This window comes from Panicum virgatum, chromosome 3N (genome assembly GCF_016808335.1).
Source record: "Panicum virgatum strain AP13 chromosome 3N, P.virgatum_v5, whole genome shotgun sequence".
Classification (NCBI taxonomy): Eukaryota; Viridiplantae; Streptophyta; class Magnoliopsida; order Poales; family Poaceae; genus Panicum; species Panicum virgatum.
This window is the reverse complement of record NC_053147.1, coordinates 20,303,866-20,327,024: the sequence shown is the minus strand read 5'-3', so window position 1 is coordinate 20,327,024 and position 23,159 is coordinate 20,303,866. Positions and strand designations below refer to the sequence as shown.

Here is a 23,159-nt window from a genome sequence, read left to right as displayed (position 1 = left end):
GCCGCATGCTGGGCTTCTTTGAGTCCTTTCCTTTCTTCCAGATTGGAAGGAGGCCGTAGGCCTTCATGGGCTCAGTTGCCTAATATGTGTTTGCGTTTTTAGGGTGATTTTAGTACCCCGATTAGGGTGCCCCTAATCGTGGTCCCCGACAAGTGTTTTTAGAGTAAAATGCACTGGGGGTCCTTAAACTAGTTGACCTGTTGTGTTTAGGTTCATGAACTTCGAAAATACATTTTTAGGTCCACGATCTATTCAAGTGTGTCACTTGAGGTCCAAAATGCCTTTGACTGGTTACGTGGACAGCCACGTCTGATCCTACGTGGCCGTTGGCCACCACGCGTGCTCCGCTGGCACAGCAGCTCGACGCCATGGCCCTACGCACAGCAGGTCGCCGTCGCTACTCGGCGCAACGCCACGGCCACGCGCGAGAGAGAGGGAAAAGAGGGAGGAAGCTGCCGCCCGACGAGGAGTCCGCGCCGCCAGAGCTCTGGGAGCCGCTCGGGTCCGCGCCGAGCCGCGCGCTGCCCACGCCGGGGCTGGAGCTCGCCTACCGCCCTGACGATGCGTGGCAGCTATCGTGGCGCAGTGCGGTGGCGGCCTCGCCGTTCCTGGCGATGGCGAGGTCTGGCGTGGTGCGCATGACATCGCGGCAACGAGGCAAAGCCCAATCTAGCATTTTTGTGGCAGCGGCGTGAAGCAGAGCGAGCTGGCCGCACACATGGCGGCGCGGCAGCGAGCGTGTCGACAATGAGCTGCGTTCCGGCGAGCCTACGGCCGGAGCGGCGCCTTTAGCTATAGGAAGAGCACCGGCATGGCAAGGCGAATACGGTGCGTGCAAAAAGGGAGAGGAAGGAGGTCAGAGATATGCCGATGGCGGTGAGGCGTGGGGTTGCCAGAGCTCAGCCAGCGGCGGTGATGGCGAAATCGCTGATTAGGCACTCACCTGGGCTCGGCTTCGGCTTCCGGTGGCGCACAGAGATGGAGCGGGTGGTGGCGAAGCTCGATGGCAAGGAGAGGGAGAAAATTGCCGCGGCGGAGGAGGTTATCGCGGTGGCGCGGCAGGAAGCAGCGATGAGGGAGCAGGGGATGGCGGCGTGGCCTCGTGGCGCGCGTGGTCAGAGGAGGGCGCGCCAGAGAAGGGATGAGGACGGAGGCCAGCGCAGCTCGCCGTCATCGCCGCGGAGCTTGAGGGGCGCGGAGCCGAGGAGAGCTCGGCCGGGCCCCTGCTCCTCCGATACGTCGCCGTCGGGGAGGGAGAAGGCGCGGGGAGGGATGGGCCAGCGCAGTCGGGGTGGGGCCCTGCTCGTCCACCTCCGCAAGGCCCGCCGTCGGGGGCCCCTGCTCCTCTACGACCACCTGTGCTTTCCCGGCGCCGCTCCAACGGTGGCCACCTGTGCTGGGGCGAACTCAGCCATGGCGCAGGCCGCCCGGAACTCGAGCCCTCGCCGGCGCGCGGAGGAGAAGGAGCAGCGGAGCTCAAGCCCTCCACCGTCGTCGCGCGCTCCGCTGGCCGCCCCTGCTCCCCACGCCTTCTCCCTCCCCCAATAGCGGTGTATCAGAGGAGCAGGGGCTCCGGCCGAGCTCTCCTCGGCTCCGCGCCCCTCAACCTCCGCGGCGGCGACGGCGAGCTACGCCGGCCTCCGTCCTCCCCCCTTCTCCTGCGCTCGGCCGGTGAGGCTCGCCATACCCCCACACCGGTGCCCGTTCGCCCTCCTCCTCGCCGGCCTCCGTCGGGCTGCCTCCTCACCGCCGTTCTGCGCCCTGTGCCCGACCGGTGAGGCTCACCGCACCACCGCACGATTCATGCACGCGCCATCCCAGCCCTGCTCGCCTCCCTTGCCGCCTCGCCGCTCGGCGCCGGCCGAGCTGCGCCGTGCATGCCGTGCGCGGCCTTGGCACGCGCTGACCACGTAGGATCATACGTGGCTGTCCACGTAACCAGTCAACGCCGGTCAAAGACATTTTGGACCTCAAGTGACACACTTGAATAGATCGTGGACCTAAAAATGTATTTTCGAAGTTCATGGATCTAAACAAAACAGGTCAACTAGTTTAAGGACCCCAGTGCATTTTACTCGTGTTTTTATATTGCATGATAAAAGAGATGATGACAGTGTCCATGTAGTGGTCTCAGTGGATAGTGAAGCACGTTTAGAGGACTTGTATGCGTTGCAAGCATCTGCGGAAGCCGGGTAGTAAAAGGCTAATAAAGGAAAACGACAAAAAAAGACTAAAGAACGAAGTTCGGAGCAGTAAAGTGGGAGGGCTGTCGGATCGATCGCGAGGAACCGTCCTGGCGCTCACTCGCTAATTAGAAACACCTCGCCGCCGGTTGTTCGGAATAGAAAGTCTCAAATTCAGGATCTTCCTCTGCACGAACCGAATGAGGAAGCAACTGAGTTTTCAATTTCACATGCCATGCACGAGTGCATGACTCTTTACACGGCTGTGCCACGGCCCACGGTTACCAGCAGTGTGTAGCCGGCCCAACCGAACAACCCGCAGGTTCAACGTTCAACTCGCCTGCCGCCACACACACAGACACCCCGTGCACCACCACCGCGGCGCTCCCTGTCGCGCTCACCACCAAAGCATCCGGTCTGCCGCGGCCTCGCGCGGCCTACCGCCGCCGTGGGTGGCTCGCTCGTACGCCTCGCGGCACCGGCGCTCGCATCCGGGCTTGGGCGGGCCGGCGCGGCACTCGTGCAGGCACCGGTCGCGCTCCCGCTCGGGCCCCTCCCGCTCCTCCTGCTGCTGGCGCTTGGCGCGGCAGTACTCGTCGCACTGCCGCAGGCAGTACCGCCGCTCGGCCTTGCCGTACTGGCGCTGCCCCGCGCACTGCTGCCTGCACGCCGTCACCTCGGGGTCCACGCCCTCCTCCCGCTTCTCGCCCGCGGAAGGGCGGCGGCGACGAGGAGGACACTACTAAAAAAAGTTGATTCGTCCCGGTTGGGAAATCCCTGTTGTCCCGGTTTTTCAACCAAAAATGCCAATCCGGGACAAAAGAGGGTGCTTTTTTGTCCCGGGTCTGACAACCGGGATAAAAGAGGACCTTTTGTCCCGGTTGTTAACACCAACCGGGACAATAGGTGCTGCCAGTGCCCACGTGGCTGGCGCATCATTTTGTCCCGGTTGGTGTTACCAACCGGGACAAAAGGTCTCTTTTTTTCTTCATGTTTTCCTTTTCTCAATTCTTTTTCTATTTCAATTATACTTTTGCATTTCAATTAAATTTATGTATTGGAATTCAGTGTGTATGATCTCCACTAATATATGCATATATATATAGTTACTTATATAATATTTGTCCTAGATAGTTTTCATATATAAATTAATTCACTTATATATATATATATATACACACATATCTATACATGTGAATTCCTTTACATATGAAAATGTCTAGGACCAATATTATATAAATATATATATATACACATATATATTATTGGAGTTCTTATATATATAATACATACATACTCCATCATATTTGCATAGGTATATTCGTTCTTAATTACATAGGTATATTCGTTCTTAATTACATAGGTATATTCGTTCTTAATTACATAGTAGAATTCGCCTTTTGGAAATTTAATACATACATACTCATAAATAGAAATTTAATACATAGACATACATATATATTTACATAGGTATATTCGTTCTTAATTACATATATACGCGTATATTGTCATACTTGCTGTGATTGTCAATATTAGATATTCCATCATAGTAGAATTCACCTTTTGGATCGAGGACTTGCTCAACAATAAATTCGGAGAATTGTTCTTGAATCGCTATAATCTTTTTCTCCAGTATGAGTTTATTGCGCATCTCCTCGACCTATGGAAAAAAGGGATAATTAATTTCGACTACTTAAAATACGAGTTAAAATATTAACAAGTTTTTTTACTTACTTCCTCCTCCCAATCTGTCCAGCCCTTTGGATGACCTACCAGACCATGGATGTCCTCGTATACATAGTATGCGCACAATACAGTGCCTTGTTTCTGCCTCATATACTTTAAGAGAGAAGAAATTATCAGGTATTTACATGAATATATAATAAAACTAATGAATCGTGCAACGAATCATCCAAGTGCGTACCACAAAATATGTCTTGATCTTCAATTTCTTGTCAAATTTCGGGGGATACGGTGCGGTACAAGGATGTCACCAATCGGCCAGTCGCAGCACCAACATTTACGATTAATAGGCACAACACTTGGCACAGGCAGCATGCTCGTTGATATGCTCTCAGTACAACAACGGCCATGCTGACTGCGTCAAATGCTGTCTTCTTATCAATCGGAAGTGCTGGTGATGCGACCAACCGATTCGCGACGTGCTTATAGCGCATCGTGTATTCCCGAAAGGTAGTGCCATCACCGTTGGATGGAGATTAACGACGTCTACTTGTTTCGAAATAAAGATTTTTTAGCTTCTAGATGGTTTCAATGTGAGACTGAATAAATACATCACTAGAGTGTCAATATAATCCATTCATAATACAAAAAATTCTAATATACTCATTTCATTAATTCATTCATGAATACAAAAATCAATTATCCACAATATGGTCATATATATACAAGTACATCACATGAAGTGTCTACACTCATTCTAAAAATTTCTACTATCCACATACTCATCTAAATCTAAAAGAAAATCACACCTACATATGCAATCTAGCTAAATGTCCAAGAAATGAGCTAGCTACATATTTTCTCTATTTCTAAAGCATGAAATGAGCTATACAAGCCAAGGAAGAAGAGAAAAACAAGCCACAAACCTTTAGCGCCGATGGATGGACGGGGAATCAAAGATCTTTACAAATGTGGTGAAGAAATGAGCAAGAACTCTCTCCCGAGCCAAGAACAGCAAGAAACAAGTGAGCTGAATGCTCGGGCGGGGGAGAGGGAAGGAGATAAGGGGGCCAAGGTTTTTTTGTCCCGGTTGAAGACACCAACCGGGACAAAAGGGTTGGTGGTTCCAACCGGGACAAAAGGCCCCTGTCCCCCGCTAGCCCGGCTAGCCGTTGGACCCGAGACAAAAACCACCTATTGTCCCAGGCTCAAAGGCTACCGGGACAAATGCCCTGAAACAAATGTCTATTCTGTAGTGGGAGGAGCAAGGCCAGCGGCATGTTCGCACGGGGACGACGAGCGGACGAGGGGTCTGAGTCTCTCAGATGAGCACGGCTGCAGATGAATCCAGGCGATGCACCGACTGTTGCCACTTATTATATACCTGTACAAATGTGCAATGTTTGCAGCTGCGAGCGAGTGGTGAGGTCAAGCGAGGAAGAACTTGGCCGCGGCATCGATCTGCGTGGCACGCGCGTGTCCCCGCGCCGCTTGGTACGTGTAGACGTGGCAGACGAGGGGAGTGTGCCGTGGCATCCATCCAGCATGATCCTCTCTCTCCCGGCCCTTGTTGTACTGACAGTGGCTGATGAATTACTGGTAGACCCTTTGCTTATTCGGTGGTGGGAACTTCAGTCCGGGAACTAGACTCTTTTCTTCTGAATTTTGCAGGTTGCGTGAGATCCCCACTGTACGGGGATTACTGGCCCCTCCTAGAATCCTGTCGATTGCTCTGCACGCATCATTTGGTCTGCCGGCCCTTGTTGTACGTGGTGCCGTGGTGGTACCGGCAGGTCAGGCCGGTGCGAGCGAGCTTTTTCACATCAGGACCAATGGTCCATGGCCATCTCGGAATGGAAACATGTGGGAGTCACATACTCATCTAGGAGTCTAGCTATGTGCATGAAAAGGAGGGTACGGTTCAGTGCTCTAATGTAATCATTCGATCGCCGTGCACCGGAAGTCGATCTCAACGTTGTAGATGATCCCATGGGGTCGGCACCGTGCGTGTGCGAGCCGGCCGCACCGGGGCGATGGCTAGGTCTTCCTGTGCGCGGCGAGACAGCGCCCTCGCCCTCACGTGGAGGCGACAGTGCGCGCCTCAGGCACGCGCTGGTCGGGTGGCCAGTGCCAACCGAGCTGTCGGACGCGCCAAGCTCCACGGCGCGGCCACCGCGTGCCTGCCCCGGCCCGTGACCCCGCCCGCCGCGCGCGCGCACATGGCCTGCGCGGCCCCGGGCGAGAGAAACTGGGCCCGTACGTCTCCGTCGACAGTCTCGCGTCTCCACCGCGTGCAAGCGCCGCGCGGGGCGCTGTCCCCAGGTGCCCGCCGCGCCCCCGTGACCGCGGCGCCGCGCGACGTCCCGGAAGACAAGCGGGCGCGCCGCGGGTTCAGGGTCAGGCGCCGCCGGCTCGTCGCCTTGAGCAAAGCCCAACGCGGGCGCGCGTTCGTGCACGCGCAGGGCTGGAAAAAACGTTGAGTCGAATGGTTCCAACTCCAACATTCACTTTGCTCGCGTGGCGCCTTGGGCCTCCCTGCTGCATGATGCTGCTCTCTCCGGCGAGAAGGACCCGGTGTCGCTCTCCCCCCGGGCCCTGGGTCCAGCCACCGGGTGCGGTGCGCGCTATTCGACGAGCAAGGAGGCCTGCGGGCATGGCGCATAGTGGCCGAGATCTACGGCGGCACAGCCAGTGATGGCGATGGCTGGGATCTTGACCGGCAACGTCCAAGCCGGGGTACTGGCGATGCCACCCCGGCCGGGGATAAGAAAATCCTTTCTAGGAGAGGAAAGCAAAGGAAACCAGGGGAGACAACTGAACTGAATGCGCATGTTGCATGGCCATTGAACTTGCACGGTAAGTAAGAGTGAGCAACGGACCTCAGAGGTCAGAGGTGTTTGTATTAAGACGTGGATCCTTGAGCAATGCTCTCGTCCATGCATTCATTCTATTCGAGTCTCATGATACAAGCCTTCAGCAAAATTCATTTAAGAAGAAAACGAGGCCTTCAGCAAAAGAACCACAGCACAGACTCTTATCTGGATATAATGCACAAGTTGCTAGCCTGCCCAGTGCCCAGCAAAGAAATAACATACGACACAGGTGACAGGAGTAAAATTACCAGTTCGAAATTCCAGCAGTTAAACCTGAGAACGCTAGTTATTAGGACTTTGGGACCAACATGTCAAGTTTATGAAACCCTGGTCAAAAGTTTTTCAGGTATAAAAAAAACATAAACGATCTGTTATTGCTTCAACGAAAAAAAAAGTTGCTTCATAGACCATTGTTTATGTGCTGAAAACATGGAGGAAGAAATACAATCAGAAATGGAGGCGTGAACCCAAGTTTTACGGCATTTTCCAATCAACTACAGGCTTCTGCTGCTATTCGTACCTTCATCACAGCTACGGCCATGTGACCAGCAGCCTTCGACGCAGATCATAGGCCTTCACCAGCTAGTGCACTGCACAAGATACAATGTGCCTGGGCAAATCCCGAAATTTCAATCATCAATCGGAGCTAAGCAATACAATCCAGAGGAAAAGACAAGCTGTCCAATTTTTCCATACAAGTAGCAACCTAGTCCTGAGAGCTGAGGCCCCAATTGTTCCCCTGCTGTTATCGATTGTCTCCCTCTCCCTCCTTGTTATTGCTTTCCGGCTCTATTTCTACACTAATGCTGGCTCACACACCTTGCTTTCATGAGCACTGAAGATGGACATTGAATCAGTGAGGTGCGCTTGCTGTGGCCTGAAAGAGGACTGCACCCAGGAATACATAGATAATGTCAAGGGCAACTTTGGAGGGAAATGGCTCTGTGGCTTATGCTCAGAGGCTGTAAGGGATGGACTCAGTAAAGACAGCAGCAACCAGGATGGAATTGAAGAGGCTATCAAGGCTCATATGGAATTCTGCAGGATTCCGCTGTCAAGCCCAGCGGTCCGGGTAGCTGATGGCATGAAGGAGATGCTCAGGAGGAGGTCAGGGGGCAAGATGAGACCAGCAACACTGTCAAAGGCACGCCCAGTGTAGCAAGGTATGTAAGAACTAAGAAGCTTCACCTTAAGCCTGTCGATGAAGATGTTTTTAGTCGCCTTAAGGTGAGTGCATTGATGTGAGAGTCTCTCAATCTACTAAATGTTATCTTCCTATAAGTTTTTTTATATTACGAGGTAGCATGTGAAATGTAAATACGAGCAATCTTATTAATCTGAGGTTTCAAGATTAGTGCATGAATCAAGTGGCATCCACAGGAATGACACTTTTTTTAGACAACATTTGTAGATATTTCATTCTTTCTGTTTTCACTTGCTTCTTCCTTCCCATATTTCTTTGTTTTCAAGTCTAGAAAATTCATTTGGTGGCTTGTTTATTTTACTCAATTGATTATGATAATTTGTATTCAGAACTCAATTCTTACTTTCAGTTCTCATGGCATGGAGAGTGAACAGTTGTTTACTCAGTTAATTATAAGCTTTTTTTTACTTAAAGGAAGTCAACACGAGGATTGAGGAGGCCTGGATAATTTTTTTCTCGAACATGCAATAGAGCTACGTATCATTATATTTCAGAAGAAGAAAAGGGGGTAAGAACCCTTACAACACCCATACACACCCCAGTAAGTCAACAAACTAATAAGCACCTATGCCATAAAAAAGGAGGCCTGGATAATGAAAGATGTGCATCACATGGTAAAGATATAGTAGCACCAAGGTATATAGGGAAATGTTCAAATTGAGGGCAGAAGTGTTCTTTGTCGGATATGTAAATTTGGTACTATAAGGCAGTGTTCAAATGAATGAAAATCCAGTCAGAATAGTATGCAAGATAATACTTAAATTAGCACTGCTTATAATAATAAGAATAAACATACTCAAACTTGCCTCAAGCAAGAAGCAACCTCATGATCTGCTTGCACTGACATCCTTAACTATCACTAGAACAGCTCTTCTCCTGCAACCAATTTTTGTTGTTATTAGCATTTGCATGATCAAAAAAGCCATGGACTAAGAAAAGGTAATAAATGGATAGCTATCCCATTTTTTAAAGTGTAAGGCTAAGGGCTAATGAATCGCCATGTTTCGAATATTTCAAGGTTTCCATGCTATCAACTATTCAACTGTATTGAGAATTATGAATAGGTGAACACTGTAATAGTAATACACACCATTCAAAAAGAAGATCAAACAGAAACTAATTTGATGAGATCAAATAAGTTTTTTAGTCTACAAAAAACGAACAACTATATTTTTTATTTGTGGTGTGTACTTTCATATGATATTAGAATCTCAAGATATTCAGTGAACTTACTGAGTTCATCTAATGATATGTTAGCAGCACTGTCCCCTGATTTAACCAGACAAATCTTGCCTGCGCAAAGAATAGTTATCCAAACATAAGGCTTTGGCACAATAGAAAGGCACAGAAATAGAGAGATAGGTGGGCACTACCATACAAACAAATCATATTTAAATGGGAATCAGAGCCTAAAGATTATTAGCACATAAAAACAGTTCTTACTGCCGTTGAGTTAACTATAAAAAATAATTATACAGAATGCATTTTCACTAAGAAAATGTTACTAGGAAAAAGCTGAATGTTGAATCAGCATACCATCGCGCCGTACGCATATCTCAGGTATGTTTCTGACTTGATCATTAATGCTGTCATTGTAGACCCTGGTTTCAATATCACCCTCAACATAGACTGCAGAACTGACATAAGGCGAAAAAGCAAATATAACGACATCCATGGCGAAAAGGACAAATATGGATGTATCAGAGAGGAAAAGAGAACTTTTTTTTATCCAAACCACATACTTCTTCACCAGCTTCTGAACAGCATAAGCACCTAGGTGGTCATTATGAACAGCTATTCGATGCCACTGAGCTGGCTTTGGTAAATCCTCAGGCCCAATTACCCTCTGGTCAAACATGCCACCAGTTCCAACGGTAAAAACAGTTACTGTACGCCCATTCCTTAAAATTTTTTGCACAGGCACTTGTCCAACTTTGCCGCAGATAATAGCCTAGCAAGAGCAGAACATAAATATACATGTAAAATTAGGCTCCTCAAAACCAAAACGAAAGGAATAACTTTTTTCTCGAACATGAAAGGAATCACTTCATATAAATATTATAGTATTTCCATTTTATTTATGTTCAATACCCTGTGTACACCGCGGAATCCCCAACCCTTTTTGGGATCTACGCTCTGGGGCTGTAACTCTCTCTTTGAATCGGTATAATCATTGTCAAAGTCCATATCACCCTTCTCATCAAGGTCAGAAAAAGAGACAGTAGAACTCCAAGCTTGAGATCGTCTGCAGAAAACTGCAGAGAGAAAGGTTTCATATAGCTTGCACCTCAGTGCAACTGTATATATCTTTGAGTGATTGATCAGTGACCACAGTTACATATGTGGTGTAATCTGAAAATACTGATGAAACAAATACTACCGGCTGAAATCTTTTGCTGTTCTAAGACCCTCCTCAAGCCTTTCAGCAATCTAGTGCTGGCATTACTCATGGTGAATCTACATGAATAGAGAAAAGGAGGTTAGAAGACATAACCACAAATGCAATATTGGGATTTTCTTGCTTCCCTCCTTGAACATAAAGAAAGCACTAGAGCAACTTTGTTCAAATTCTCACATCAGCATGCTATTCTTCAAAGCTTTTTATGACCTAATGTTAACAGTAAAAAAGAACATGACAAAATGATACATTAAGATACCAACTGATCATCTGAACACCATGACTTTAATGATGAGAAGTTGGTGCACAGAAGCTAAAAGAAGAAGCTTTAGAACAACTAGATGCATCAGAGGAACACCTTATATATGAATAGTTGAATATTGTGTAAAAACTATAGACAGCAGAAGACAAAATGGTAAATGTGGAGTTCAATCTTCCTGCTTCGATAAACCTGGTGCAGGTCATTTATATCCTTAAAGTGATTAAGTGACACATATTTCCATTGAACACTTATTTTTTATCAAAGCATGGACTAATTCTAGGAGTCATATAACTAATAATGGGACAATACATACAATGGCTGACAATTTGAATCAACAATTATGGAGGTAAGACCTGATTGCAAAGTGCTTTGTTGCAAGCTTAACAGTTTCTACTCCGGTTGAACAATGTACCTAACACACTATTGACATCCACTTAGTTCATCCACCTTTCCGGAGGCAATCCTTCTAATATAAGCTAACACAAATTACACAGATTAAATCTCACTGCAGTATCCCTCCAAAAGAAACGGCATGGGCATGTCATCAGACTAGAATCCTGCATTCATTTCCACAGGTTCTCTATCTCTCTTTTCTGTAATCATCCAGAATCCATGCCCAGTTGTACATTTACATCAAGGCAACCTGGTCACTCAAAACGAAACGACTAGAGCCTTATGATGGGATCATGAAAAATAGTCACAACCACATTATCAAAAGCGCATAGACAGCATGCTGGGACTATCATTTACACGGAGGGAACATGCCAACGATCAGATTTCAAGGATAGGCCATTGAGGCATATGAACGAACGCATCTCATGCATGGTGCATATATCAGCTGCCTGCTGTGTCGTGAGCAGGGGCGGAGCCAGCATAGGACATGGGTGTACGTTTGCAAACAAAATCGAAGTTAGTAGATAATATATTGTAACTGGATTCAGATCCGAGTACAAATAATTTTGTCAGGGTTTGGGCCTTTGGGGTGCTCCATCTCGCACAGCAGAAGGAAAGAGAAGGGGCGGGCATACCTGGTGGATGCTCGTCGCCGGCACAGGGCTGGGCAAAGAAGTGACAAATGTCGCCGCCGCTCGCCCGGTCGTCGCCGCCAGGGAAAGAAGAGCAAGAGAAGAGAGTCCGACAGAAGGGAAAGGGTTTAAGAAACGGAGATAACCTGAGGCCCTGAGCGGAGTGTGCTGAGTATATGAGCCGAGCTCGAGCGAGGCTGCCACCTCAAGTTGGAGCATCCCGAGCCCCCCGAGCCGAGGTCGATCCGAGCCTGATATGTTTAATTTTTGGAGAACACAACAGAGCGGCTCCACAACAGTCAACAGCAGCATTAACGAGATTTGGAGATGCACACATATAAGAGACCGATTTAATTTGATGAATGAAAAGAGAAGCTGAAAAAATAGTATATCCGAACATTTAGCCTTATTATTTAGCTTTTTTAGTTTGTATATGACACAGCATCTCGCTAGCTAAGAAAAGATTCTAGCCTCCTGCTATATTATTTTAGCTAGTGTATGCATATCAAATCCTTTTTAGCTAGTGTATGCATATCAAATCCTCATTCGTTGTGTTCGCTGGACTATGGTTGATGGCTGGTGCTGATTTGTTATGAGAGAACAATACTACCGACTGGCTGATAGCTGGTGCTGATTTAGTATGAGAAAACAGTACTGCTAGCTGTTTTGGCTGACAAGCCAAACGAACAGAGCGGCGGCGACATTGTGACACCCCAGAGGCACATTCATCCAGCAATTCTTTTCAAAAAAACATTCATCCAGCAATTCACACCCATACATGTGGTTTCAGTTCTTTTCTCTTTTCTGTAAACAATGTGTATCCAGCTTATACATATCCTTGCAAACAATGCCTCTCAAAGGATGCAAAGGAAACTGAATCATCTCATGTTTACAAACATGTAGCCTGAGCTACCAACAAGAGCTAATGTTTTCGCATGTCAGACCAACAGGTCGTCAGTATCTCTCACTCATAAAACTACAGATAAATGGACTTGCATCTTCAAGCAGCATCAGTATCGCCTGTGGACTTCTTGTATTCAGGCTTGAGCTCATGCGTCCCCTGGTTCGGTCCTCGTTTGTTGTACACGCAGAGATCATTCAGTATCTCCTTCAGGAATTGCTGCGCAAAGTTGAGGATAAACGGTAACTGCTTGAGCTCTCAGAGGACAACAAACGAAAAATCCATAATTGAAATATGTTTATCATGGCATATGCATTTCCTTACTAAAATACAAAAGAGCCCAGAAAAATACCTCCGGCTGGTCAGTTTCTTGCACTAGTGCCTTTAATGCCCAATTAGGCTGCCTTTCAAAAAGCTTGAATATAATATTTTCCATTTCCGTGCGATCCCTACGAGTTCTTTTGACATCAGATGGTTTGGCTGGTGTTTGCTTCTTCTTCTCCTGACAAGCAAAAAATGAGCAGGTCATTAGAAGCTATAGTTGATATTTAATAGTCCAAGATAAAGAGACTGATGACATGATTGAGATTGAGAATGTGACGGAAGATCAAAATGAAGCTTAAATTCAACAATACAAACTATTTCCCAAGCAACGACCATATAGGTAACATAAAAATATTGATCTCCCTCATTAAGGACAACAGCAAAATGTATAATTTCTAAGCTGTTAAAGTGCAATATGAAATTACCCTTGAACCAGAAGGTATTAAACCAACCATGCCAGGCATTGGTCTCATGCTCATGCCGTGGTCATTGTCAAGTACCTACAAGGTATCGACATAAGGGTAAACCACAATACTTCAGAAAATTGCATAATAATGAAGTACAACCATCAAACCACTCCACCTGCACTTGTCTAGATTTAACCATGTATTTCTGTGTTCTTTCACGGCATAACTTTCCATAGTTCACCAAATTATCACTGTGAGGTTCCATGTCAAATTTATGCTCAACTTTTCCTTCACATGAAAGTTTCCCTGCAACAAATAGGGCGCTATTGGAAGAACCCAAAAATCATTCAAGAATCAAAAAAACCAGAATGGCTGGAAATTTGTAACTTCCCAAACTGGCTACAAGCAGTAAACCTGCATGTGAACAGTTACTAGTAACACCCACCTGATGCCAGCTGATTATTCAGTTAGCTCAGATAAGTTTAACTGTTTAAGTGAAATAACATATGACCTCATTTTCCTATTTCTTTCTATAACTTTCTTAGCAGATAAGTAAACATCCACAGATTGTATGAAATTTTCTTAGCATCTGCGTGAATTCCCTGTAGCATACAATAGCAACCTACTGTGAACCAAACAATCTAGATATATTGTAAAACATAATAACGGCTTAGCCACATTTTTGTCAGACAAATGCTAATTGTGCATCTGCATTAATGCATAACTATATGAATTTACCTCAGATGACCAAATCACTATAATGCAAAGGTAATAAAAAGGGGAGAGGTAGGGATGCAAGTTGTATATATTTTGGGTCATTGGGTCGACCCAAAATGTTGATAAAAATGAACTAGAATGGCATTCTGTGTAAATGATTTGGGAGGAGAAATGAACTAGAGTGGCATGACATCGTAATTAACTAGCTACCCCAAAAAACACTATCAGGTACCCACTTGCATCCTTAGGTAGAGGTTTAATGAATTTCTATCCCACAAGAATATTTCAAAAATGTAGCCATAGCATTCTTGAAGAAAATGTGCAATACTAAACATATGGCGTACACATAAATAGTTTGGCATACTTGACTGTTTCCACAAGATTACAATTGTACATGTACCAAAACAACATCACTATCTAACTAGAATCATATAGGCACAGCAAAGAGTTAATTGATATCTACATGCAAGAACAAAGGCAAATCATGTCTATCTGGACAGTAAACTTTGTCTTCAATCATCCACAGAGAGAGCAGAGTAAAGATGATGAGCTGTGAATTTGGATCCTACCTTGGTTAGATTCGGAGAAAACACACATGGGCACGAAATCTTGGAACATATTTAAAGAGTAGCTTTTAGGTGTATTGCCAGTGTTAGTTTGAGCCAACTCCATCTTGAACTGTGATTCCAATAGCATGATGTAAGACCAATAATAGGCACCAAAAGCAAGAGATGATGAATGAGAAACAAGCACAGAATGAGCAGAAATAACACAAAGGAACACCTGTTACGGCAACAGTTATTCAAATTAAACATCTAAGGATTTGTAATCACTATGCAATTTGCAACAAGACTGATGTACTGTTCATAGTGTTGTAAACCGCAGAGACTACACTATCAGCTGAAATGGGAACACTTGCTTTGCTTTAATATCAAATTAATTTGTGCCACCACCCATAACAGGCTACAGTCGTTTCCACCTCTTGGTCTTCCTGCCAAATATACCGTTCTCCTGGGTACTCAAAACCAATCCTGGAATCTAGAAGCAAATTGAAAGCTCCCCATTCCAGTGCTTAACCTATACACATTTCTCTCCAGCCCTAGAGGGTCCAACTCCAAGTATAAACACCTAAAGCATGTGACTCACTCAAGCAGGCACGCGATTTGTTCAAGTATGCGCTTTCAGTGTGGCGGCCAGTTAGCCAACCACAACAATTTCACGAATTCCCCATCAGTTTGTTGCTCGAGCATATTCTACAAGTCAAATTTGAAGCACAGGGGGCGGAGGGGACGACTGAGGGGGGCTTGCCTGGAGGGAAGGCTCCTCGTTGCTGAGCAGGTCGAGGGAGAGGACGACCTTGGCGACGACGGGGTTGGGGTTGGCGGCGTCGGAGGAGGACGAGGCGGAGGCGGAGGCGGAGGCTGCCTCCCAGGCGCGGGAGACGACCGGGGGGCACTTCATGAGCCACACGGAGCGGTCGGCCCGCGCCGTCTCCAGGTACTTGGCCTCCTCGCCCATGGGGTCGTCCCGCCGCCGCGGCGCGATCCCGATCCGCAAGGACCTCGCTGTTCCTCAGAGGTCGGGGCTGGGTGGCGGGACGAGCAGCGGCTCTAGGCTCGGGCTTGGCGCGCGACGGCCGCCGATCTGACGCTGCGGAGAACGGAGGGGGAAAGGGAGTGGCAAGTGGCTCGGACAGCGGAGTGGACGAGTAGGTCAACAACTCGGCGGGGCCTACATGTCAGTGGCAAGTGCGGAACCCGGTCGGTGACTGAAAGCTGGTGTCCGAGCGCCAAGGAACAGGTGCGAGTGAGACCATGCAGAACGGCGAGAAGCATGCGGCGGCCGCTGACATGTGGCCGGGGTGGAGCGCACACGGTTGGATACTCGGATTAGACTCCGGCGAGCCTTGCCTCCTTGGCACTTGGCAGCCGCTTTGATTTGTGAATGCGCGTGTTCACTCACCGGGCAGGCTTCCTGGCTCGGGCTCGGCGCTGCCAAGTCAGCGTCTTTGCAGCAGCAGCAATGCAGAGACCGCCCGGGAGGTGATGCTCTAGCAGTCTAGCGCGTGCTGCGGCGGAGGGCTCGGCAGCAAAGCAGAGCAGGTGTGCAGAAGCACGGCAGTTTGGCACGCAGCCGGCAGCCTCAGCTGTCCAGCTCCAGCTTGAAGCTGCACGAAGCATACTCCTACATCTGCACGCTTTTCCCGAACAAAAGAACTGCGTCAGCACATGCTTAAATGGTTCCTTCAACGTAGCCTAGTGATGAGTGATGATGAGGCTTTTATCTTCCCGTGATGGATGACCATGTTTAAGATCTTTGAGGAAGAATCTTAGGCCTTGTTTAGATGTACTCAAAATTTCAAAATTTTACAAGATTTCTCATCACATCATATTTTTGAACTCATACATGAAGTATTAAATATAGCTAAATAAAATAACTAATTATATAGTTTGACTATAATTTGCGAAATAAATCTTTTGAGTCTAATTAACCCATGATGGAACAATAATTACCAAATACAAATGAAAATGCTATAGTACTTTACATCTAAAACTTTTTACATCTAAACAAAATCTTAATTTGCTCTCGGGTTCTAAGGATCCTGAGATCTTTGGATCCAGATCTGACAAGTCCAGACAGGAGACAGGTCGAAATAGGGCTATTCTCCCCGCTACCAGCAATGCACCAACCGATCAGGCGATCACAGCTGCACATCCATCCAGAGTGTGGCTGGGAGGGTGCGAGCCTGCGACGATGTTCACATTGCTTGGTGCCGCCGCTTGCTTGGTGCGTGGCTTCCGATCATCGGCGCGGGCCCCGCGCCGTGTTTTAAAAAAGAGGCCTGCAGATGGCGCTCACCTGACACTGCACCCCAAAGGCGCGACAAAGGCGCTGCCGAAATCCAGGGTCTTATTCTGTAGCGTGCTAGTGAATGCTAGTGGATAGTAATATTTTGACTGTTAATTACGGTATCAAATAAAATCAGTTTATAAAACTAATTTCAGAACTCTGGCGCTAGTGACTTTGAAGAATCTAATGAGGCTCTTGACCACGCGATTAGAGGATGGTTACTGTAGTATCACTGTAGCAAATCATCGATTAATTACCGTCATTAGATTCGTCGCGAAAAATTACACCCATTCCTAAATTTTTTTTTTACAAATTGACTCCATTTAATATTTCATGCATAAAAGATTTTTTTGTAGAATAGAATAACGTGGTGGAACCAAACGAGGCCTAGAACTCCGGAGCCCAACAGTCCAACACCCGGACCCGGGACCCAGGAGGCCGGGACTGGAGGCCTGGGCGTCGGCTTCGTGGCCCGCTCTCCACCACGTGGACCAAGCGTTCGCCAACTGCCTGCAAAGAGGAAAGAGCTGATCAGCTGAGCTGCTGCGCCGATGCCTTTTCCCAGTTTGATCCATATCCATGAATCCATCTCGGCTTCAAACCCCGGCGCCGCCGGACCCCGAGGAAAGGGGACGAGGAGTACGTACTGGTGTTTTACTGTTACATACTCTACTCCTACCGTACATGGTTTGCCATGTCTGCACGGGCACGGCGGCTGCAGGTGCAGGGTGCATGCCAGCGTGCTTTGACAAGTCCATCACTGTACTTATTGGTTATTAATTAGCACGATGCTTGTCTCGCGGCAAAGCTCGAGCTTTACCCGAGCCCTACGATTCCAAACGATCATCACGTCAACACTGTCTCGTGCGCGTTATCGTCGCGTTAATGCGCATCCAAATCCAATCTGAATTCGTTGCTTTCCCTCTGCCGTTGTATTCCCTCAAGATGGGAATGGGCCGACCCGATTCTGGCCTTTGACCTGGCTCCATGGCCTCGAGGCCAATTCTAGAGGTCATGGGTCGACCCATTTCTCCTAAATGTTATGGTCTTAATGGCCCATTAGGTATTATGGGTCGATTCAAATATTTTTCTATAATCCTAAACCATAAATACTATCAACAATTTTAGAAAAGATAAGATTTAAGATTAAAATATATCTCAATAATATATTAAGATTGTTAGAAATGCATCAAATTAAATATGTTTACTAGCGATCCATGATTTTAATTTTATCCATTTTCATTTCCTACATGTGATATTTCTCACTATATTTTGAAATATATATAATCTAACAATTTATGACCCGTTGTATTTATTCAAAAAATAAAGAAAACTAATAAATAAAATAAAAAATCATTAATATGATAAGTGGATCGACCCATAATACTCATTGGGTCAATAGATTTCGGCCATATTATCCCATTTTCGAATTTAAGGTCGACCCTTATAACCCAATGACTCTATTTTTGTGGGTCGGGTCAACTACCCCATGGATCGACCCGACCCATTTCCATCCATAGTTTTCCCGCGTCCAAAGCTTGTGGCCTCGGCGACTGACGGCGCCCGGACGGCGAATCGAATCGAAATCGAATCCACTGGTGGGCTCCCGCGGCACCCGCCATTGGCCGGCGCGCTGGCGGAGGCGGAGAGCGTGTATAAACAGGGGAGAGCAGCCTCTCCCACCCCGCGAGGGCGACGCGAAAGCGAACGCCGAGATCTTTAGCGCTCCGCCAGGCCATTCCCCCTTCATAGGCAAACGAACTACTACTAGCCAGCGGGTCTCGTCTCGAGCCGCAGGTTGCGGAGGCCAAGTTGCAGGGAGGGCGGGGAAAGGATGGGGCAGCAGCAGCAGCAGGTGGTGATAGTCGGGGAGGAGCACTGCGGCGGGGAGGACCGGGAGCTGACGGTGCGGAAGACGACGCTCTTCACGCCGGGGGACGGGCTGGAGGCGTACGACCACCGGACGGGGGCGCTGGCGTTCCGCGTGGAGACCTACGGGCGCGGCGGGGCGTGCGGGGGCGGGGCCGCGGCGGGGGACCTCGCGCTGCTGGACGCCGAGGGGGAGCCCGTGCTCACGGTGCGCCGCCGCCGCCCCAGCCTGCACAACCGCTGGGACGGCTTCCTCGGGGACGGCGCCGCGGCGCGCGGGGGCGGCCACCAGAAGCCCCTCTTCTCCGCGCGCCGCTCCTCCATCCTCGGGGCCGGGACCGGCGCCGCCGCCGTCCTCGTCGACCTCCTCGCGCCCGGCGCCGCCGGGGAGTTCCACGTCGACGGGTCCTTCCCGCGCCGGTGCTGCCGCGTCGTGGCCTCCGCGAGGGCCTGGGGCGGCGCCGACGGCGGCGAGGCGGAGGAGGACGTCGTGGTGGCGGAGGTGCGGCGGAAGGTGGACGAGGACGCGCACGTGGTGATGGGGCGGGACGTGTTCGTGCTCTGGGTGCGCGCCGGCTTCGACGCCGCCTTCGCCATGGGGATCGTGCTCGTGCTCGACCGGATCACCGGGGACAAGGTTGACGGCGATCTAGGACAGGACCCCCTCGAGGCCACCTCGCCGGCGTAAAGCTTGCCTGGAGCTCCCGCTCGCGTGCTCCGCCTCTGCGTGATGCTTCGTCCTCGTCGTCGTCGAAGTTTGGATCTCTCGTCTCTGGCTTGTGAATCGAGCTTGTTGTACCTTTGAGCATGATGTGAATTATCCTTTGACGATTCGGTGCCCCATTTTTCTTACATTTTCTTGACCTTGGATCGCCTCGAAGAAATAGTCGCATCACGATTTCTGGTGGGTGATCCACCCCAGTTGCGGTTGCCTCCATCCAAGGGTTCGTTTCCGCGGTCAAAGAGTGGAAACCCTGCGTGTGGCAGTGAAGTGAAGCTGGCTCTTGCAAGTTTCAAGCCGAGAAAATGGACGGTCTTTTTACGTGGGTGGCAATGGACGGGCTGCACAAATGCTGTCGACGGCAGCATCGCATCCCTTTCCCCCTTTTCGCTGTGAACTGTGCAGATGAGACGAGACGATACGAGACAATTGACGCTCGAGAAAGCTGGAATTTTCTTTTCCTTTTGGGTACAAATAGCAACATCAACATATCCCGTCCAAAAGCGAAGCGATGCTTGTAACGATCCAAATATAATTATCATGTTAAGCATTGTATGATGAGCATCTTTGTTTAGCTTTGAGAAAAATTTGTGCTTGATTTGAATGCATTTGAATTTAATTTTGAATTGTTGATACCTTTGAAACTCATGCTTTGTGAAGCAACTTGCATTTTTATTATATGACTTATGTTGGGAGTTATTTTTATAAATTACTATTTTCAAAATCTAGAATTAAGGTGACTTTTCCCGGATTTTAGAAATCCATCTTGAAGCCAAACAGCTCAGCCGAAAAAACCAAAAATAGCATTCCAGGAAGAATTTTCATTTCAAATCTACAATAGTTTTTCTACCAATTCCAAGCAAAATGGGTTGCTCTTGATTTCTAGTATCAACACAAAAATTGGCGTGATTTTTGAAGGCTTGAAAGATCAGTTTTGAAGAATGGAGTAAAGAGAGAAGTTTATGTACAGAACCAACATGTTACTCACTTTCTTCTTCGGACTGTCTGCTTCTCCCTCGCGGACGGTGCGCGAGAACCACCTGTGTGTCGTCTCCACAGAGAAGTTGAGCCACGTATACCCGTATGTGTCCATGCCCCATCCGACTCCCACCTCAACCAGCGCCCTCTCCCCTTCCTGTAGTCTTTCTTTTCACACAGAAGTTCCTCCCTCCCTCTTGCCCTCTTCTCCACTAAGCCATGGAGGAAGAACCCACCTCTCCTCACTAAATCCACCACATTCTCGCCGGAGTTCGATGGAGGACCAGCGGAGAACGACGCCGACGAGCTTCTCCACCACCTCGACCATCTTTTCCTCGCCGGAGACCTAGGAGAAGGCCATCCCCAAGCTTCTTCTTCATCTTCCCCAAGAAAACAAGGATGAACTCGAGCCGATCTACACCGACGCCGCTCTACTCCAACAAGTGGCCCTTTACTCGTGCTCTACATGTCGCCGGTGAGCCCCCCTCGCTGTTCCCCTTCCTTCTTATGCCCTCATTCAAGGTCCCTATCCCATTCATGGCATCTCACCATTGATGACCTAGAGCTTCATAGACTCCATGCATGTCAAATCTAAATAGCCAAAATAAGTTCCCCATGTCCTGAGGAACTCATAGAAACAAACCGCACTCGAAATCGTTGTCGGAGCCTCCGTCGGCGACCTCGCCGGTGAGCCTCGGCTGACGAGCGGACGGTCCGCGACCTACGGCCAGACAGTCCACGAGTCATGACCCTCAACACCGAGCCTCTGCACAAAAACATGTCCCAAGAATTTTTTTACGGCGGACAGTCCTCCATTCACCCCCGGACGGTCCGCCGTTTACTTCCAACTTTCACACAGAACCGAGGTGTTTTTGGAAGTCATCCCGAGCTTGTACGGAGGACGGTGCGCCTAACGGGCCGAACGGTTCGTGGTACTGTAGCAATACCGTAGACAGCCTAGTTGGTTTGAGTACTTGAGCATGCATCATCTTGTATAATTCGTATAAAATTGAATATAACTCCGATTGATGTGAAACAATTTTGTTGATTTTGTCTTGATGTTCTATACCTGTTAAAAATATGTTTGCTCCCAAAATAATTATTTTATTTTCTAGTTTAATTAAATATGTGTTTACCTTATTAATTACATAATTAATTCTCTATTAGTCCGAAAATTATGAAACCAATTTTGCTAGCTTCCTTATGATGTGTACTATCCATTAGACATGTTGTTTTGCATGAATTATTTATAGATTGGTACAGTTTAATCTATGTTTGCTTAACACTAGTTAAATAGTATGATGCACAATAAATACATATGTACCTCTAAAATTGTAAATCCAGTTTTGTTTACTTTACTCAACCTTTATCTACTGTCTAAAATTAATAACACCTATGAAATAGTTATATACTCTTGTAATTTCTAATTTATTAATTAAGAGCTTGTTCCCTAGTTGAATGCATGGTTAATTAGTTTATGATGCTCTTTCTAAAATCATAAACCACTCTTGTTAATTACCTATGGCCATGATATGTTGTTGTAAATACTAGCTTTCATTAGATGTTTGTAGGAGGATACAAATTTGAATATGTTGTTCTAGGATTAATCTACTTGCAAAATGCCTAGTGAATCACTTGTGCTCATGTGAGCTATCAACCTTTCTCCGATAATTAAAAATAAATATGATATGCTTTTGTGGTTAGTAACCTCCATGAAATAACTTATAGTAATGATGTCACCTTAATTAAATAGAACATGATTTGCTAGTTTCTCTTCTATATAATGATGATCTTGCCTTAACTAAAACGTGTTGTTGCTAGAGTTACCCATTAATTCTTGAATTGTCTAAATTTAGCCATAACACTATTCTTAACTTGTATGAGTATATTCTAGACTCCTGCACTCCATGTTGATAACAATCATTAACTACTCCTATGGTTGATGCTTGACGTTGAGATGAGTTACTTACTGTTAATTTATATGATGACTAGTAATACCATAACTAGTTTTATAGTATCGTCATGTTACAACTTGTCTTGTAAAGTGTGTGTGTGCAAATGTGTGAGCAATTGTTTTGCATCTCCACCCTATGTAATGTTTGTGTGGCCTTATTTACCTCTTTGAATTACTTGCTTTATGACCTTGAATCATGTTAGCCTTTACATCTCATGAGTCATTGCATCTCATAAGCATATGCATTGACATCTTTCTAATTCATGCATTTTCTACTTTCTTAGAGGATGACGTTCCGGAGTGTCGCGGTTGCGGAGTACCAAGGCAGGCACCTATGTATCTCAAACCTTACTTTTGAATCTTAATTTGCTATTATAAAGTATTGCTTGTGCATGGGATTAACCCTATCTAGTCATGTGATTTGTGTAGAACCCACTCGGCATGTTTCCCTTATAGCTCTAGAACAACTTATACTAGGTAAAGTATGTATGCTTAGACTTCTCGAATTGATTTGCTTAGCCATGCTTAGATTACGGTAGAAGTCGAGAGATGGCAAGGTCACCATCACTCGCGAGCTATAGGGTGTTTGCTTAAATATACTTGAGTGGATGAGAAAGATTAAAACATGAGCAAGATATGAATGATGAATCGAGATTTGAGCAAGTGTGGTAGGGCCATGTTGGAAGTGGAATCCAAATGGTTTAGACTTGCTTGAGTTGGTTAAGGACGACGCGTCATCGCTTTGATACTTGAGCACTTTTCCGTACAAGCCACATGCTTTATAATGGGATGGTAAGCTCAGTACCATAC

General features: G+C 47.2%; 3 protein-coding genes across 7 annotated transcripts; 1 reads left to right on the top strand and 2 right to left on the bottom strand.

Moving 5' to 3' along the window:
- Positions 1 to 6,983: 6,983 nt before the first annotated feature.
- Positions 6,984 to 11,900, bottom strand: LOC120664977 (single-stranded DNA-binding protein, mitochondrial-like). Of its 5 annotated transcripts, none has more exons than XR_005671070.1 (8): positions 11,632 to 11,900; positions 10,324 to 10,400; positions 10,035 to 10,198; positions 9,686 to 9,894; positions 9,480 to 9,580; positions 9,177 to 9,236; positions 8,750 to 8,819; positions 6,984 to 7,627 (listed from the first exon to the last, which is right to left on the bottom strand). XR_005671070.1 is itself a non-coding variant. In XM_039944382.1 (7 exons), the coding sequence occupies exons 2-7, from the start codon at positions 10,391 to 10,393 to the stop codon at positions 8,803 to 8,805; spliced, it is 621 nt and encodes a 206-aa protein (XP_039800316.1). In that variant the 5' UTR covers positions 10,394 to 10,400; positions 11,632 to 11,899; the 3' UTR covers positions 7,036 to 8,802. The 5 variants fall into 5 exon arrangements, 1 of the variants encoding a protein (XP_039800316.1); XR_005671069.1 differs by having other exon boundaries at positions 6,984 to 7,349; XR_005671068.1 differs by having other exon boundaries at positions 6,984 to 7,160; positions 7,260 to 8,819; positions 11,632 to 11,899.
- Positions 11,901 to 12,385: 485 nt separating this feature from the next.
- LOC120664975 (general transcription factor IIF subunit 2-like) lies at positions 12,386 to 15,661 on the bottom strand. The gene is made up of 6 exons (XM_039944381.1): positions 15,286 to 15,661; positions 14,547 to 14,655; positions 13,436 to 13,566; positions 13,279 to 13,353; positions 12,882 to 13,031; positions 12,386 to 12,748 (listed from the first exon to the last, which is right to left on the bottom strand). The coding sequence occupies exons 1-6, from the start codon at positions 15,493 to 15,495 to the stop codon at positions 12,629 to 12,631; spliced, it is 795 nt and encodes a 264-aa protein (XP_039800315.1). The 5' UTR covers positions 15,496 to 15,661; the 3' UTR covers positions 12,386 to 12,628.
- Positions 15,662 to 18,485: 2,824 nt separating this feature from the next.
- LOC120664974 (protein LURP-one-related 5-like) lies at positions 18,486 to 19,550 on the top strand. Its single transcript, XM_039944380.1, has one exon. The coding sequence runs from the start codon at positions 18,662 to 18,664 to the stop codon at positions 19,382 to 19,384; it is 723 nt and encodes a 240-aa protein (XP_039800314.1). The 5' UTR covers positions 18,486 to 18,661; the 3' UTR covers positions 19,385 to 19,550.
- Positions 19,551 to 23,159: the final 3,609 nt, after the last annotated feature.